Below are 19,154 nucleotides of genomic sequence, written 5' to 3' on the forward strand. Positions count from 1 at the left end.
TCAATTTTATTTATCTTCTCAAAAAACCAGCTTTTGGCTTTGTTGATTTTTGCTATGATCTCTTGTTTCTTTTGCATTTATTTCTGTCCTAATTTTTAAGATTTCTTTCCTTCTACTAACCCTGGGGTTCTTCATTTCTTCCTTTTCTAGTTGCTTTAGGTGTAGAGTTAGGTTGGCATTATGCTTTTGATTGCTGAGGTATGTATTTCAAAGTGGCTCAGTGGTAAAGAATCTGCCTGCCAGTGCAGAAGACATAAAAGATTCCTGGATTGGGAAGATTCCCTGGAGAAGGATATGGCAACCCACTGCAGTATTCTTGCCTGGGAAATCTCATGGACAAAGGAGCCTGGCAGGCTACAGCCCATGGGTTCTCAAAAGAGTGGGACATGACCTAACAACAAAACAATACATTTCAAAAAAATCTATCTCAAATAAACACACTGCCAGCTATACAACTAGATAAAGATCCAGGCAACCCCACCCATGAAGCTGCCCTTTTAGAAAGTCCTGGCTGACCTAGATAACTGATCATTTGAGTGATCCTGCTTTTACCTCCGTGTGCTTTAATTCCTGCTCTCTTTTTAAATTCGAGATCAAATTGCCAACACCTGCTGGATCATGGAAAAAGCAAGAAAGTTCCAGAAAAACATCTATTTCTGCTTTATTAACTATGCCAAAGCCTTTGACTGTGTGGATCACAATAAACTGTGGAAAATTCTGAAAGAGATGGGAATACCAGACCACCTGACCTGCCTGTTGATAAATCTGTATACAGGTCAGGAAGCAACAGTTAGAACTGGACATGGAAAAACAGACTGGTTTCAAATCGGAAAAGGAGTATGTCAAGGCTGTATACTGTCACCCTGCTTATTTAACTTATATGCAGAGTACATCATGAGAAACGCTGGACTGGAAGAAACACAAGGTGGAATCAAGACTGCTGGGAGAAATATCAATAACCTCAGATATGCAGATGATACCACCGTTATGGCAGAAAGTGAAGAGGAACTCAAAAGCCTCTTGATGAAAGTGAAAGTAGAGAGTGAAAAGTTGGCCTAAAGCTCAACATTCAGAAAACGAAGATCATGGCATCTGTTCGCATCACTTCATGGGAAATAGATGGGGAAACTGTGGAAAGTGTCAGACTTTATTTTTTGGGCTCCAAAATCACTGCAGATGGTGACTGCAGCCATGAAATTAAAACACTTACTCCTTGGAAGAAAAGTTATGACCAACCTAGATAGCATATTCAAAAGCAGAGACATTACTTTACCGACTAACGTCTGTCTAGTTAAGGCTATGGTTTTTCCAGTGGTCATGTATGGATGTGAGAGTTGGACTGTGAAGAAGGCTGAGCACCGAAGAATTGATGCTTTTCAACTGTGGTGTTGGAGAAGACTCTTGAGAGTCCCTTGGACTGCAAGGAGATCCAAAGAGTCCATTCTGAAGGAGATCAGCCCTGGGATTTCTTTGGAAGGAATGATGCTAAAGCTGAAACTCCAGTACTTTGGCCACCTCATGCAAAGAGTTGACTCATTGGAAAAGACTCTGATGCTGGGAAAGACTAGGGGCAGGAGGAGAAGGGGACGACAGAGGATGAGATGGCTGGATGGCATCACTGACTGGATGGACGTGAGTCTTAGTGAACTCCGGGAGTTGGTGATGGACAGGGAGGCCTGGCGTGCTTCGATTCATGTGGTCGCAAAGAGTCGGACACAACTGAGCGACTGAACTGAATTGAACTGATAAGGAGTGAACTTGCAAAACCCTAGGTACCCCACCCTGAACCCAAATAAACAAAGAACCTCAGGTCTGTTAATGTTTGCTCTTGCTCTCTAGTGTGTGCTCCTGTTTCTTTTTTTTTTTTTTTTTTTCTCAATTTTTTTTTTTTATTTTTTATTTTTTATTTTTTTAAATTTTAAAATCTTAAATTCTTACATGCGTTCCCAAACATGAACCCCCCTCCCACCTCCCTCCCCACAACATCTCTCTGGGTCATCCCCATGCACCTGCCCCAAGCAAGCTGCACCCTACGTCAGACATGGACTGGCGATTCAATTCTTACATGACAGTATACATGTTAGAATTCCCATTCTCCCAAATCGTCCCACCCTCTCCCTCTCCCTCTGAGTCCAAAAGTCCGTTATACACATCTGTGTCTTTTTTCCTGTCTTGCATACAGGGTCGTCATTGCCATCTTCCTAAATTCCATATATATGTGTTAGTATACTGTATTGGTGTTTTTCTTTCTGGCTTACTTCACTCTGTATAATTGGCTCCAGTTTCATCCATCTCATCAGAACTGATTCAAATGAATTCTTTTTAACGGCTGAGTAATACTCCATTGTGTATATGTACCACAGCTTTCTTATCCATTCATCTGCTGATGGACATCTAGGTTGTTTCCATGTCCTGGCTATTATAAACAGTGCTGCGATGAACATTGGGGTACATGTGTCTCTTTCAATTCTGGTTTCCTCCGTGTGTATGCCCAGAAGTGGGATTGCTGGGTCATAAGGTAGTTCTATTTGCAATTTTTTAAGGAATCTCCACACTGTTCTCCATAGTGGCTGTACTAGTTTGCATTCCCACCAACAGTGTAGGAGGGTTCCCTTTTTCTCCTGTTTCTTATATCCCAACCAAACCTCTCATTATGTGGCCCCACAGAATGTGCACCCCACATAATCTGTGAATAATTAACCTTGTTTTTTCAAAGTTCCCCAGCCTTTTCTAGCTTCTAAGGGCTACCTGTATTCCTTGGTTTGTGACCCTTTTCTGCCACCTTCAAAGCCAGTAATGCTGCATTCTCTCTGACACTGCTTCCTTTTTCACATCTTTTCTGTGACTCTTTCTTCTGCCTCTTGTACTTCAGAGGAACATTGTGATTACACTGGGCCCACTCAGATAATCCAGGATATCTGTTTTAAAATGTTGATTACCATCTTTAATTCCATCTACAACCTCAATTACCCTTTGCCATACAACTGAACATAATCATAGGCTGCAAGAATTTGTACATGGACATCTTTAGGGGGGAATCATTATTCTGTCTACCACAAATTCTGTTGAGATCTCATACATACCCTTATAGTTCACCCTCAACCCTCTTCTTGACTATGCAGATGGAACCAAGGAAGTCTGATGTGATTAACTTGTTTATTAGTTAAGTAGAGATTGATCATCTCTTTTTACAAATTCAAAGACATACATTTTTTCTAATATTCTCATAATAAATAAAGATCTCTTACATCAGATAGAACATGACTTTACTTTCAAGATTATCTTTGTTAGCAACAAACTCAACAAACTCCAAATGCTAGACCAGTGGTTCACACTGACTACCAACATTTCAAAAACTGTTTTGGGGATTGAAATTGGGCTTCCAGGTATTTGTTTTCCAAATGAAAACAACACTCATCTGCTCTCCAAAATCTATCACCTATTCTTATCATTATTTCATTGACGAACATTCAGCACCAAAAAGAAAAGAATGTCAGAAAAATGTGTACTTCTTTAAATAATCTTAGGTTAATAAAAAATAAGTTTATTAGTGTTCCTTTTCTAATTTTGCTGATCTTTGACCCGGCTTTTAAAATCACTTATAAGACTTATTTACCTGTAGCAACTGTGCCACTGTCCACACGTGTCAAAGACTGGGGACGGCTTCGAAGTTTGCTTTTTAAAGATCTTGGTCTACGTGGTGATGCAGGTGATACAGGAGCTTCTGATGATTGGACTTTGCTATCTTTAATCGCTCGAAGGCGTTCATAGAGATCCTGTAGCTCCTTATTCTGCTGGGTTTGAAGATTTACCACCTCCTGAATATGTCTGAAGGAAAATCATGCAGAAAGCACTTTAATGGCACAGGAGCCATATAGATGAGCCAAGGAACTCTACCAGTACAAGTAAAGTTTAACGAGCAATTTAGATTAAGAATGTGGAAATACAGAATATTTTCACAAAACTAAGATGATCAGTGCCTTCCTTAAGTGCAACATTAAACTAATCAGACATAAAGAAAAAGCTCAATAAATTGACAAGAACAAATTTATAAAACCTCAATATAGTAAAAGATAATTTAAAAAATTAAAGTTCCATAGTACTGATAATATTAGCATGATTATATGTTGCAAGTATAAACAGGAAAAAAATTTTCAACATAGTAAAAGGTTAATATTCAGAACATAAATATCTGCCAAAAATCAATGACTTTATAGAAAAGGGGGGGAATAATAAGAAAAAGTAACTCTAAAGGAAAGGAAATACAAGTAGCTAATAAATATGAGATGATGTACAACCTTAGTATTAATTAGAACACAAATTTTAAAAATAATTTTTATTCATGAGTGGAATAAAATTAAAAGAATCAATAACACCCAGTCTAATGTTGTGAAGGAGTGGGAAAACAGGCACTTGTACAAACCTCTAATCCAGCAATTCCACTTTTAGGTATCTATCCTTCTAATATAAGTACACAAACATAAAAGGATGTTCACTTCAACATTTTTTATATAAGCAAAATATGGGATAAAACTGAAATTCTCATTAAGGAGGGATTAAATAAACTTTGGGGCTTTCCAGGTGGTGCAGTGGTGAAGAATCCACCTGCCAATGCAGGATACGAGGGGTTAATCCCTGGGTAGGAAAGATGCCCTTGAGAAGGAGATAGCAACCCACTCCAGTATTCTTGCCTGGAAAATTTCATGGACAGAGGAACCTGGCAGGCTACAGTTCATGGGGTTGCAAAGAGTTAGATGCAACTGTGCACACATACACACAAATAAACTTTAAATGGCTATATGCTATCCCAATGCATGGAATAAAGATTATTTGTGCAAACATGAAGAGGAGACAATGTTAAGCCAAAAAATGCAGAATAACATGTATATTATGATCCTACTTTTATAAACTTAAAAACTATATTTGTAAATGCATAAAAAATGACAGACAAGTTATATACCAGTGGTTGCCTATGAGAAATGAGGTTACAGCATGAGAAACAGACTGTTTTGTGCGCATTTTTACTGTTGTGATATTATGATTTATAATTAAAAAAAGATGTTATTTGATCTTGGTCCCTATTCCTGGCACACTGTTCCTAAAACCCTTGTAATTTTCTAAATAATAAGAGTGATCAGAGAATCTTTTGTTACAATGCTTGGTCTTTTGTCCTCAAATAGCTCCAGTTCCTGAAATATTTCCAGAGTGATAAAGGAATGTCTCATTATTCAAAACAAGCCCCTTTAAATCACAAAGTGACTTTTGGATAGCCCCTAAGGATGGGTACCTCTAAGGAGGGAAAAGAGGCTGGAGGTTGAATTAATTACCAATGGCCAATGATTTACTCAATCATGCCTACATAATGAAGTTTCCATAAAAATCTGTGAATTACAGGGATTCTGAGAGCTTCCAGTTTGATGAAGGCATGGAGGTGCTGGGATAGTGGCACTCCTCAGAGGCCATGAAGTTCCTTGCCCCTTCTATACCTTGCCATCTGGCTGTTCTTGAGTTGCATCCTTTTATAATAAACCAATAATCTAGTAAGAAAACTGTTTTCCTGAGTTCTATAAGCCATTCTAGCAAGTTAATCAAACCTGAGGAGAGGTTTGTGGAAACCTGTGGTAACAGGTTGGTCAGAAGCATAGGTAACACTACTTGGACTTGTGATGGGCACCTGAAGGGGGCAGTCTTGTGGGACTGAGCCCTTAGCCTCTGGGATCTGATGCTATCTTTGTAGTTTTCAATCATAAATTTTTTTGAATCATTAAAATGTCACCAGGGCTTCTCTGGTAGTTCAGCTGGTAAAGAATCCACCTGCAATGCAAGAGACCCTGGTTCAATTCCTGGGTCGGGAAGATCCCCTGGAGAAGGGATAGACTACCCATTCCAGGCTTCCCTGGTGGCTCAGATGGTAAAGAATCTGCCTGCAATGCAGGAGACCTGGGTTCAATCCCTAGGCTGGGAAGATCCCCTGGAGGAGGGCATTGCGACCCACTCCAGTATTCTTGCCTGGACAATCCCCATAGACAGAGGAGCCTGGTGGGCTACAGTCCATTGGGGTCCCAAAGAGTAGGACACAACTGAGTGACTAATCACACAGCACAAAATGTCACCAATCTCAATTAGCTACCAGTCAAATACTTAGTTCTATAAAACCCAAAGCAATCAGATTTGTTACAAAAGAGAAACAGTTCTTACTTTTCTCGTAATCTTTGAAGCTCCACCTTTAAGTCCTCATCCTCTATTTCTGACTCATCATCACTGCTCATTGGGGAAGACGGTGAATAAAAGTGTGAGCTCTGTGTTTGAACACAGGCTTTTTCTTCACAGAGTGGTAAGTGCTTTTCTCTCTCTGTACCAGTCTTTGCCACTGATTTCCCTCTGTCAGGAAGAGCGGCTGAAAATTCACTATTAGAGCTAGGCTGTTTCCTAGCAGTAAGTATCTCTCTCTCTTTAAGTAGTTCAGATCCAGACTGCATGCTACTTCCTGTGGCTGAATTTTCTTCCAATTCCTTTTCTGTAGTCATCAAAGATATATCAGTTTCACAAGCTATACTAAAAGATGAAAAGTTGTCAGTTTGTTTGGAAATTCTTGGATCTTCTTTGAAGGTTTCGTGAAGAGCTTGTAACTTCTGAGAAGAAAGTGAAGTTTGTGGATTGTGTGTGACAGGTTCCATTTCTACAAATTGAGGCTTTGCTGTGTCAGTAAAGGCTAAAGTTTCTTCACTAGACTGACTTGTCATTTTATTGAATGTTGATATGTGTTCTATTCCAAAAGATGTCACTTCCACTGGCTCCTGCTGGGGAACTGTAATCACCTGAAATACAAAAAGGCAGAGGTGGCTGGCTCTGCCTAACCAAAGAGTAAACCCACAAAGAAATTCAATATATTATATGGTATAGACAATTGGATGGTCTTCTGTGATGTACACACATTGATAATACCAAAACTTTAAAATACTTTCACTGCAGGGGCCATAGATTTGACCCCTAGTCAGGGAAGTTCTGCATGTCACATGGAGCAGCCAAAGGAAAAAAAAAGTTTAAAAAAAATCCATTTATTCTTGCCATATTCAAAGGTTTTCGGTTGGGCCCTTTGTAAATTCAGTTGGCTACATATTGCTCAAATACAATTCTGCAATTAAAACATTCCATAGGTGCACATACAACTAACATCATTTTATAAACCATATATACTTCAATAAAAAATTTAAAATATTTTAATTGCCAAGATTCTAAAGGACATGAAATTAGATTTATAAAAAAGATGACCCAACCACCCACCAAAAAACAATGACACAGATCTATGTTCTGTTCCAGTTACTAAAATCCTCATTTCTTTAGACTCACCTTTAGTGGATGGCTACAGAAGGTGAGAAGGTGCATATAAGGGGGAAAAATTAAATATGATAATAATCTACATTTAAAATAATTACCATCTACAGACCTAGATCTTCAATGCTGTCACCTTTCATAATGCCCCTATAGAAAATGATTCTACCAAAGACACAAACCTGAAACCGACCCCGCTGAAATGATCCACTCATTGCTTTACATTTACTCAGAGACCTAGTATCAGTTGTGGACTCTCCTGTCAGATGAATGGGGTCAGGAACAACAGCTGATCTCGTATCTTCTGTTTCCACTGCAAGTTTTGCCAAATTGTAAGCAGAAAGGAGAAAATTGTTTGTTAATATTACATTTGTTTACATTACCAGAAATGAAGAAAAGTAGAAAAAGCTTAACTCCTGCTAGACAATTAAAAAAGTGTTAATGTAATAAGCAACACTGTAGAAGCCCCTACCTCTAAATCAGACATTTCAAGATTTATCCTGAGACTTAGTGTCCATATGAAATGAATACTTTAAAACTGAATTAGTTACAAAAGGAAAAATAAAATGGAAATGACATTAATGGGATGTGTTACATACATGGGCTATATGGAAAAGGTGGCAAGATTTGTGTATGAATAACAACAGAAAGAAACAGAAGTAAATGAAAAATGATGTTACCTAGTCTATGTCCCTGACTGTAAGCACACTACCTTGACGGACTTTTGATCTCTTGAAAAAGCTGGTTGACTGCCGTAGCCTGTATGCCCAGCTTTTTAATTTGCGAGTCCAGGATTTCTTGCTAATAGGATTTTTGAGACTAGGACAAGTAAAGCTTAGGCCAAAATATCCACCTCCTGTCTGCAGATGAATGGCTCCACCACTTGACACAGCAGCAGGATAGGCCTCTGGATCTCCCGGAAGTGAAGCATCTGGGGACATCTCCTAATGGAGACAAAAAGAAGAAAGCCAAAATGGTAATAATTTACGTGAGGCAGAGCAGTTATTTATACCATTGGAGTTTCTTGTATGGACCAATCAGCAATCAAAAAACAAAATGCTATGTATATTTCTATTAATAGTACTATGTCAGACTAAACCTGAAGTATTGAACTTACAGGAATTAAGCCTTCTTTTTCTTTAAAAATATTATTTAGACTTCAGATAAATAAAATCACAGAATATTAAATTTCTACCCTAGAATATTTTTTATCATAGCAACTTTGAAAACTGAAAATTAAAATCTGAAGTAAAGAACCTTCATTACACCAATTTGCTAAAAAAAAAAAAAAGGTTAGTTAAATCTTATGATCTTAAAATGGAAATTTTCATCTATGCTTATATTACTTAAGACAGTTAAAGATGCCTGACACACATGATAAACATAGAAAATCAAGATATCTAGGCATTTAGATTTACAGAAATATATTACCAAATCAAATTTATTACATTATGTAATCACACAGAAATTTAATTTAAAATGGATCTCAAAATTATTTGAAATTCAAACTCTAAAAATTGTTAACATCAGGCCACAGCTGACTATAAAATCACACTTCCCTCTTCTTGTATTCCCATTTTTCCCCCGAAAAATAAGATTTAACTGCTGTTTGAGTACTTTAAAAATAAATTCCTTATAATAACTCATACAAAAAATTAATATACACAGCCACAAATACTTTGGGAAACCTGAGAATGGCCCCTACAAATTTAGAAAATTAAAAAGTATTGAAAAGCTCAAAGAATAGGATTTAGCATTTGTCTGAAGGAAGATCGCCTGAAGTGAAGTGAAGTCGCTCAGTCGTGCCCGACTCTTTCAGACCGCATGGACTGTACCCTGCCAGGCTCCTCCATCCATGGGATTTTCCAGGCAAGAATACTGGGGTGGGTTGCCATTTCCTTCTCCAAAACAGCCTAAAAGCAGCACTAAGTAATCTGCAGTTTGGGATAAGCACTTTTAATACTTAGAGTCAACAGTCATTAAAAGTAAAATTCTGAACAACTAGTTTTTATTTTCCAAAGTCCTATTTTGGACTAAAATACTACTTTCATAAAAAGAAAAAAAAAAACTCTCAATAACATTGGTCCCACTGAAATTACAGAAAAGATTTTTATTAAGTAATAACTGGATCAAGATGATAAATTAAATACAAGTTCTAGCTTCTCTTATCAACCCAAAGCTATAAGTGCAACAGGAAAAACAGATGTAAACACAGGCATATAAGATTAAAAGAGGAAAAAGTAGCCTCCTTTAATCTGCATAATGACATATGCAAGAACTGTTTCAAAATGCAGTAAACTCAGGTGGGAGATATGGGCAGCAGGAGAGAGCACCCTGAACAACCAAAAGAATGAGTAGCTGGACAGAATGCTTGCAAAGCTACACACAATTTGTCTCCTATCTGTCACTTTAACATCATCTTGTAACACCCTACTACTTACTGGCCTTCTTTTGGTTCCTAAAACAGGTCTCTACCTGTGAATATCACCATCACAAACAAATCCTTCTGTGACTACCCTATCTAAAGTAATTCCTTAGTCATCCTATCGTAGCCCTTTTAATTTGTTTAGGATTTACTTTCCCCCACTAGAGTGTGAGTTCCACAAAAAATAGAGATCTTGACTTATTCACTGCTCAGTAGATATCCACTGAATGGAAGAGTGAACTGGTTAGGGTACCAAAGAAGGAACAGCCAGGCAGTTCTGCACCTTCCTACCCCACCTCCATAACAAAGAAAAGACATCAGAGGCATCTGCTCCCAAATAAGAGTGGCAAGAGGAAAATGTTTGTGGCCAAGAAAAATATCAGCAATATAGGGAGGAGATAAGATCTAGGAGTAAGGGGAAGCCCTGCTACTTTTGAAGACTAGCTATTAGACCTCCCTCTAGGCAGCATCAGAGACAAGTCGCAATAACCAGCGCCAGGAAGCATGTCCCACGCCTCCCTCATAATTACTAGAGTAAGAATATAGTAATTATATATAACATTTACAAACAGACCAAAAGGGAATCTCATGGGGGAAAAAGAAAAACTGAGTACACAATGAAGAATCACCAACACTTTTGGGAAATCAGTACTTTAAGAAAACACTAAACTCAACAAATAGAATAGCCAAGGAAATAGCATTAATAACATAGAATAAGGCTTTAATATCTAAAAAGACATGTGTGAATATACTACATCCATAAGAAAAAGAAATTATTAGAAATTAAAAATATAATCCTTCACATAAAAAAATAGCTGAATAGGAGATTATAAACAGCTTATAAATAGAGAAATTCTCCCAGTACAAAAAGCAAAAGGACGAGATGGAAAACATGAAATGAAAAGTTAAATAGATAAGAAAAAAAGTAAATGAAGAAATAAAACTGTCTATTCACAGATGATACGATCTTATATATTATATAGAATATCCACCAAAAGCTATTACAGCTAATAAACAAAGCAAAGTAGAAGGATATAACATCAACAATCAGAAATCAATTGTATTTCTATATGCTACCAATGAAAAATCAGAAAAGGAAATTTTAAAAAGCAATTTCATTTATAATAACAATAAAGAGAATAAAATAACAAACTGCTGGAACAACTTGATGATCACATGCAGAAAAATGAAGCTGGATCTTTATCTCACACCATATACAAAAATTAACTCAAAATGATGCTACTATCAGGATGAGGAACATGTGTATACCTGTGGCAGATTCATGTTGATGTATGGCAAAAACAATACTATATTGTAAAGTAATTAACCTCCAATTAAAATAAATTTATATTAAAAAAACGAAATAAAGACTTTTTGGACATTTAAAAAATCAAATTGCTAATCCATGCAACATATTTAAAAATATTATTTATAGAAGCATTTGAGGAGGAAAACAAAATGGAATTCTAGGACACCAGAAACAGTGGCAGGTAATAAGTTTGATCTAAATGTAGCACGTGGACATTTGAAACAAATAAAAGAATCCATTTGACTTTGACACTTGGAAGATTTTCTTTTGAGCAAAAAAGCTTAAATAATAGAGAGAATTACATTTCATTTTTTATGGTTCTAATCACATTACATGATCATCAGATAACACATATGTTATTTACTGATTTTCAATTCTTCCAATCAACCTACAGACAAGGCATAACCAACTATTAAAAAATGTAGATGTTATAAACTTTGCTAATGCTAAAATGTAATTTAAGTAATAAAAAATGGGAGGTGTATAGGGAAGAAAAATAGAGGAAAGAGAAAATATAATTTCTCCACCATTCAGAGAAATAGTCAGATTTTATTGTAGGAAATTGCTAAATCCAAAAATCAGTAAGTATATTATTTATAAGTTATTAATAGCAATGACCACAAGAACTAAAACCAGGAACTTAAATGTTTGGGGAGTGGGAGTGTCAACACAACAATTTAATTTCCTATCCTTCTGAAATTTTGTGTTTATGCATTAACTGCATAATTTTAAATTACTAGTTTATAAAAAAATAAGTTATTTTTATTCAATGGGATGTTATGCTGTTAGGTGAGGTAAAACTATGGATTCTGATATGGATAGATGTCTGTAAGTGGCAGAAAAAATGCAGAATAGTACATGTATATAAGGAAGTATATGTATATAAATATACAGTATATATCTGTATCTTTGTAAATAGATATAATGCATATAAAAAAGTGCTATATAAATATTTGTATGTCAGTTAAAACCATGTCTGGGAAGATTTATTAACAGCTGTGTCTATAGGTTTGGAAGTGGGGTGGATTTTACTTTATATATATGCATATATTACTTATATATTAATAATAATAGAGATACAGTGATAAATATTTGTAAATGTCTATGATATACTATAAAATAAAAAATTAAGTTGTAGACCAATATGTTTATAGCACAATCCAATTTTATTGAATAAAAAGTTATAGGTTTTTATCTAGATCTGTATAAGCTTAAGTCAAGAAGGATAAGTACCATATAGTGGATAAGCACCAGATAGTGGTTATCCCTATGAGCTGAAGGAACAGAAAAGAGAAGTTAAATTCTTACATTACATACATTGAGAAAAAAACAAGTCAGGAGATTATGGGGGATTTTAATTTTCTTAAAAAAATTTTTTCAAATAAAAAACCCACAAACAAGATTAAATTAGAACCATAAAATTTTTAAAAGGAAACTGATAATAGGTATTTTTAAGTGGAAATCTGAAAGCAAGTTCTTCCTATCCCCTAAAACACTCTATCAGTCCTGTTCTGTCATTAATATAAACATAAACATTGCTCACAAGTTCCTAGCTAATTCAACAGAGGGGTCTCTCACCAAAGATAGTTCTACTGCCTCTATTAAGAAGTTTTAGGCCCCTGCATCCTAAGCCATGGCCTTTTAAACACCTGTGACCTCAGAATCTTATGACATAGATAATTTCATTTCAAAGGACAGAACTTTAGAAAAGAAGGCATTTCTTTTAAAAGCATAAGGAATTGGTTAGAAAGAATGATACTTACATGTAAACATAATTCGCTGGGTATAGAAGTTATCACATTCAGGTCCCTTTTGAACACTGATATGTTAGCAGGCTGATTCACAGCCACATTGGACAGAATCTTAGAGCCTGTCTGCTGAAAATTAGGGGACTGTGCAGTACTATCTCGAATTCCACAGTGACTGGTGCCTATGACTTCTGGCACTGGACATGAGAGTACATCTTCAGCAGAGGAAGAAAATGGAGAGTCTATGCTTTGGGTATCCTTCTGACTCTCAGGGTAGATGCTAGGTATGTTATGCTCCTGATAGAGCAAATTTCTTAATTTTTCATCCAGAGTTTTAATTCGGTTGTCTGCAAATTCCATTTTTGGAGGTCTTTCCCCATCTGATTCCAGGACAGTAGAGGATAGAAGGCTGGTTGGTTCAAGGCCAGGATTCTGAGTGGGAACGACCATCTTAGGAGAACTTGCTTCCATGTTCGCTGCAGTTTCTCCTTCTTGGGAAATGAATTCTGCATCCGTAGTTCGCTGCTGCACTAGTAAGGATTGAGGCTTTTGATCAGATATAAATGCCGGGGTTGTAAGACAGTTAGCAGCAATCTGAGTTGACTCGTCAGAAGCTGCCTGACTGGCAGCTTGGTGACCTGGATACACAGGTAGAAATATGCCTGCTTCATTGGTGAGTCCCTCACATTCAAGTGGAACTGCATGAACCGAAGTAGCAGTATGACTGGAACTACTAGCAACTAGTGCCGTTATTTGCTTGTCATCTTCTACTTGATAAAGTATAGCTGGCTGCTTAGTTTCTACACTGGCATATTCAGAAATCTTACCATCAACTACATCCTTGTGTTGTGATGTGGAGGTGAAAAGTACACGCTGGCACGGATTACTTTCTAGAGTAAGCAGTGTGTCCTGTGTTATTTCCTTATTACTTATGTTTCTTGGACCTGAAATAATAACAAAGAATGGCTAAGCATGTATTGGTAAGCACAAAGCATAGACTAGTCCAAACTCAAAAGGGACAAGGAGGAACAAGGTGCAAATCAGAACCAGTGTGAAACTACTCTTGTAAATAAGAATCAAAATACACAGAATTCAACCTGACAAGGAGAAAAACCTTTTTTTTTTTCATAAATAATGAAATTTAAATGGCTTAAGTTATATTCTAATATTAACATCTTCAAAAATGCTTATGGAAATTCTCATAAATGAAATAAAATACCCATATTGTTGTTCAGTCACTAGTCATGTCCAACTCTTGGCGACCCTATGGACTGTAGCACGCCAGACTTCCCTGTCCTTTCCTATCTCCCAGAGTTTGCTCAAATTCATGTCCATTGAGTTGGTGATACTATCTAATCATCTCATCCTCTGCTGCCCTCTTCTCCTTTTGCCTTCAATCTTTCCCAGCATCAGAGTCTTTTCCATGAAAACAACTTAAAGATATGGTATATATTTTGCATCCCCATCTTCTAGGTCTGATTAAAGGTGCAGACAACAAACACTTACTAGAAAGTAGGTTTAACCCAGGAACTGTAGGCATGTACTGCTGAAGAGAAGGAGAAGATTGAGCCTCCCGGTTTCTTATTGTCTGATTTATACAAAATCGCCATCGACCAACTGGGGATGACTGAGGAGGAGCAGATTCATCTGTAGAAAGAATTGGCAAAAATTAATATGGTAAGCAACTGTCAATATGTTTAACTTGTTAACTAAGAAAATCAGGTTAAAACAACAAATTGTCTTTTATCTCCATTTCCAACAGCACTAGGCTAACTTACTTCTAAGACCAGACCTCCCAAACCCAATTGACAAACACTCTAAAAAACTAAGTGCAAGATATCTTTAGAGAAGGATTTTGGATTCTTCAGAAACGAACACTGCATCAGTAGTGATTAAAAGCAGGGCACTTCTTTTTGGAAAAAAATGAAAAGCATTTTTTCCATTAAAACCTACATCTTTGTTTTGTACCTTGATTATGGTGGTGCTTACACATATCTATAGTGAAGTCGCTCAGTCATATCCGACTCTTTGCGACCCTGTGGACTGTAGCCCACAAGGCTCCTCCGTCCATGGGATTCTCCAGTCAAGAATACTGGAGTGGGTTGCCATTTCCTTCTCCAGGGGATCTTCCCCACCTAGGGATCAAACCCAGGTCTCCCGCATTGCAGGCAGATCCTTTAACCTCTGAGCCACCAGGGAAGCCCCTGTGTATACGTATATGTGTATACGTATATGTGTATACATATATGTGTATACGTATATACATATCTATAAGAGGACTAAAATTTACAGAACTCTACACCAAAAGAAAAAAAGCCAATTTTACTTTATAACAACTTAAAAAATAAAGAAAAATAAGCCCCTACATCTGTATTCCTACTTTGTTAACTTATTCAAATAAGTAATTCTCTTTTAAACTTTACCCTACTTTGCCAGTTAGAAATCTACTCAAACTCCTACTAATAAGAAAATGAAGACAGAGGAGAACCCTAGCATCCTAAAACAATCTAACTTTCAAGATAACGGTATCTGGTTCCATGACTCCCACACCACCTGTTGTTTCTTCATGCTATTATTAATTCCTTCAGAGGTCCTCATTTGTCTATGGCTCTTCTCCCCCTCACAGATACTCTAAATATACCTATGATCAGAGCTAAAAAGAATGGAGAAAAAAGGTTGTGAGAAGAGAAAATAGAAGACCTCATTTTTCGTCCATGGAAGTTTATCTGGTATCTGATTTACAAAAACTTATTAGTGATCAGAGCAGGTAGAAGCATATCATTGGTGGAATGAAATCAAGAAACGAATGCTACTGATATTAAACATGAGGCAAACTCAGAACACAGTGATTTTAGTTAAGAAAGTCACTGTCCATCTCATATCAGGAGAAAAATAAAACTTGCCAGTTAAGTTCAAACATTAAAGCTGTTAAAGGTCATCAGTACTGTGACTGCTTTTCTGATAACATACCATGTGACAACTCAGAAATAAATTAATCAGGTAAAGAACCAATACTTGGAGGAAATCTGGAGAAGAGTTTTAATTCTCACTTTTTTTACTTCTTATTTCTGAACTATAAAGTCCTTTCAAAGTGTGGGGAAACCTATATTAACAATTTATCAAATTCCTTTATCGGCTGATATCCTTCCCAAGGTATGTAAATTAAAAGTTTCCAAATGTCTTGCTTCAAAAGCCAAATGGTAAATTTTGTTAAATATACTTACTGCTGGTTTGGCTGGACGCAGAATTTATCTGTACTTGTTCAGATGATCCTGTCTGAATTAAAAATGAATAGATAAATAAAGAAGTTCCTGATACATATTCGAGAAGACCTATTTGCTAAGCAACTGCTCTTACTTGGCTACTGCTGGGTTCCACAGTAACAGAGTCAACTCCAACAGCTCTTTCTGTAGCAGAGTGAACATGAAGGATCTCCTGGGCTTGACCAACGATAGCCCTCAATTCTTCCACAAATTTTTCTTTTTCACTTTCCAGGACAAAGTTATCTTCAACCTATCCAAAAGGAAAAGTAAGCCTATTCAAAAGAATGCATTTAGTGTCTTCAAAATTATAATATGATGACTACTGTATAGAAAAATTAATTGCTATTTAGATCTGATTGCCACAACAGAGTTAAGAAAGACTAGCAATAAAATGCCAGACAACACATTAAATTATTCTTTCTACTTGAGATCACCAGCATTTGTCAGATTGGCACTACTTACCAGAAGCCAACATTTTAAAAAATTTTGGCATTCTATAAATTAATTGCCATTTGAAGAACATAACTGAGGCAATGTTTACATTTAAAACTAGGATGTCCAAACCCAAAAGCTTTTAAATCAAAAATCACAAAATGAAACATCTCTAAAGATGATAAAGTATGGCCCCAAGACAGTTCACAAAATACTAAGGTGAATAAGAGGCAGAATTCACAATATTATTAACATTTTCAAATGTTAAATTCTGCTTGGCCAGGAATGTATATCCAAAGAAAACTGGCAGAAACGAAAGTATTATGTACTCTTCCTGCCACCCTAGCCCATTCCCCTAAAAAAAGAGGGGAATACTAACTTAAGCCTAGCGATTCAAAGAAAATACAAAAACTAAATGAAATGATGAACATTACTTGAACACCTTTATGTAAGATGTTATAACTGTATAAACTATTAATGCTTAGGCCTCATCCCCCCAAATTCTAATTTAATTAGGGACCCAGGAAACAGAACTGTTTTTGTCTTAGGGTTTTTTTTGGCCACACCATGTGGTTTGCAGGATCTTAGTTCCCCAACCAGGGACTGAACCTGGGCAACTGCAGTTAAAGCTCCAAGTCCTAACCACTGGACCTCTAAGGAATTCCCCAAAGGACTGTTTTGTAAAAGCTCTTCTGTTGATTTTGACATGCAGCTAGAGTTAAGAACCACTGACCTAGCTCCTCTCTTAATGAAACTCCCTCATATTCTACACATAAATATACTGACACCAGAGGGGGTATAGTGACTTACTTTTGATCATAACCAATTTAGCTCTTTACAAATTTTAAAAAGCAGCAGTACCCTAAGAAAATATGGCTCTCAGTAAATGATGGGGGAGAATTAAAGGGGGAAAAGACAAAGAATGCTGAAGGGAAAATAATTTGTCTTTTCTGTACTTACCATATAGTCTGCAATATCCTCTGGTACATCACCATCAACATCAAACTTGAAGGTGACCATCTTGTTATTGTGTGTCTCCAGTTGACACTCCACCATATTGTCTCCAGAGGTAGAAACCTGGGCACAAATATTTTACTAGTTTAAGAGTCAGTCATTGCCTTCTCTTTGCAAATGAAACAAGAAATATTTTGATGAGCTCACATAAAATATAAGAAAAAATGGTCTAAAATATTGAGAATCTAAAAAGATTCTGCTTTTCCCTTGGTGAAATACTGTCTAAATAATCACTGTATGACAAATCTAAGGCTCAAATTATTCAGCAAAAAAATCGGAAAGAAAAGGAACACAATTTTTATAAAAATCCAAAAACAGTTACAATAATCCCTATAACTATCTGCAATGCAAAGATCTAAATCTGGCCAATCATTTTCAAAATTCTCCTAATCCCACAAATTGACATTTAAGCAAAGAAAAATACACTAATAATAGAAATGTAAACTGGTCCAACCTTTCTGGACAGCAATCTAGAAATATGTATTGAGAAAGTTTAAAAATCTTCATATTCTGATCAATAATTCTACTTCCAAGAATCTATCATAAGGAAATAATCAGCACAAATACAAAGATTTGTGCTCAAAGGTGTCTGCTGAAGAATTTCATAATACTCTATACTCACTGCCACAGCAACATCGCCCCTCCCTGACTCCCCAGACCTCAACATGCACTCTTAACCAAGTCATATTTACACACTGACCTGAAGAACAATAAGCTGAAATTTAGTTCCCTTCTCTGACCGAGGACAGGAAGCTCTTCTCTGTTTGATCCGATCTTGTTTGCCATTTCCACTTGGGTTATCAGGGGTATTTGTGTTTTCCTTCACAGGTGCCACATCATGATTCAAACTATTATTTAAAAAAAAAAAAGCCAACTCCAATTCAGTTTCTCAGAGAAGACATTATTCTATGATTCTCAAAGTCCAATATTTAACCCAAATCAGATTTATAACATCTGAAATCCCTGTATGGCTAGAATCATTCCATTTTGATGGTAAAATTCTAAGAAAAACACTCGATTATAAAATAATAATGAGTTTAAATAAAATATATAAGTTATAAAATATCTCTCAAAAAGTTATGATTGTACAACTTTGCAAATATACTAAATGTCATTGAATTGTACACTTTAAATGGGTGAAAATTTAACGGTATGTGAATTATGTCTCAATGAAGCTGTTTTTAAAAGTTACGAAACACTGAGATTACTTTGTATGTATTAGGCAAACATCTCATAGTAATGGGAGTGAAAGAAAAACACTGCTAGTGATGGACCTCTGTGGAAGCTTTTATCAGTGGATGTTCTTGACCAATTTTATTTTGTTTGTTTAGGATTTTCTTAAAAATATGTTCAAATAAAATTCTAAAAACCAATTCTAACTTAAAATAATATACCTGTTCATGTAACAAAATCAACAGAGGATAGACGAGGTGTGGAAGACAGGAATAGTATAGGAAACAGAACAAGAAATGAAAATTAGATAAAGAAAAGGAATATTATTCAGCTATAAAAAGAATTCCTGAAAAAAATCTACTCCTGATCACTGGCTATACTAAAGCCTTTGACTGTGTGGATCAAAACAAACTGTGGAAAATTCTTCAAGAGATGGGACTACCAGACCACATTACCTA

General features: G+C 36.2%; 1 protein-coding gene across 3 annotated transcripts in view; it reads right to left on the reverse strand.

Moving 5' to 3' along the window:
* The window catches only part of WNK3 (WNK lysine deficient protein kinase 3), a 192,193-nt gene that overhangs the window by 26,847 nt on the left and 146,192 nt on the right, over positions 1-19,154 (reverse strand). For 2 of the 3 annotated variants that reach the window (XM_018043857.1, XM_005700891.3), the window contains exons 12-21: positions 18,224-18,371; positions 17,470-17,586; positions 16,172-16,327; positions 16,039-16,090; positions 14,321-14,461; positions 12,830-13,758; positions 8,186-8,276; positions 7,515-7,645; positions 6,199-6,818; positions 3,617-3,828 (exon numbers count right to left, since the gene is read on the reverse strand). In XM_018043857.1, the coding sequence (XP_017899346.1) occupies positions 3,617-3,828; positions 6,199-6,818; positions 7,515-7,645; positions 8,186-8,276; positions 12,830-13,758; positions 14,321-14,461; positions 16,039-16,090; positions 16,172-16,327; positions 17,470-17,586; positions 18,224-18,371 (2,597 nt within the window). Of the gene's footprint in view, positions 1-3,616; positions 3,829-6,198; positions 6,819-7,514; positions 7,646-8,044; positions 8,277-12,829; positions 13,759-14,320; positions 14,462-16,038; positions 16,091-16,171; positions 16,328-17,469; positions 17,587-18,223; positions 18,372-19,154 lie in introns of all 3 variants that reach the window. The other variant, XM_013976555.2, reaches the window with a different exon arrangement.

This window comes from Capra hircus, assembly GCF_001704415.2.
Source record: "Capra hircus breed San Clemente chromosome X unlocalized genomic scaffold, ASM170441v1, whole genome shotgun sequence".
Lineage (NCBI taxonomy): Eukaryota > Metazoa > Chordata > Mammalia > Artiodactyla > Bovidae > Capra > Capra hircus.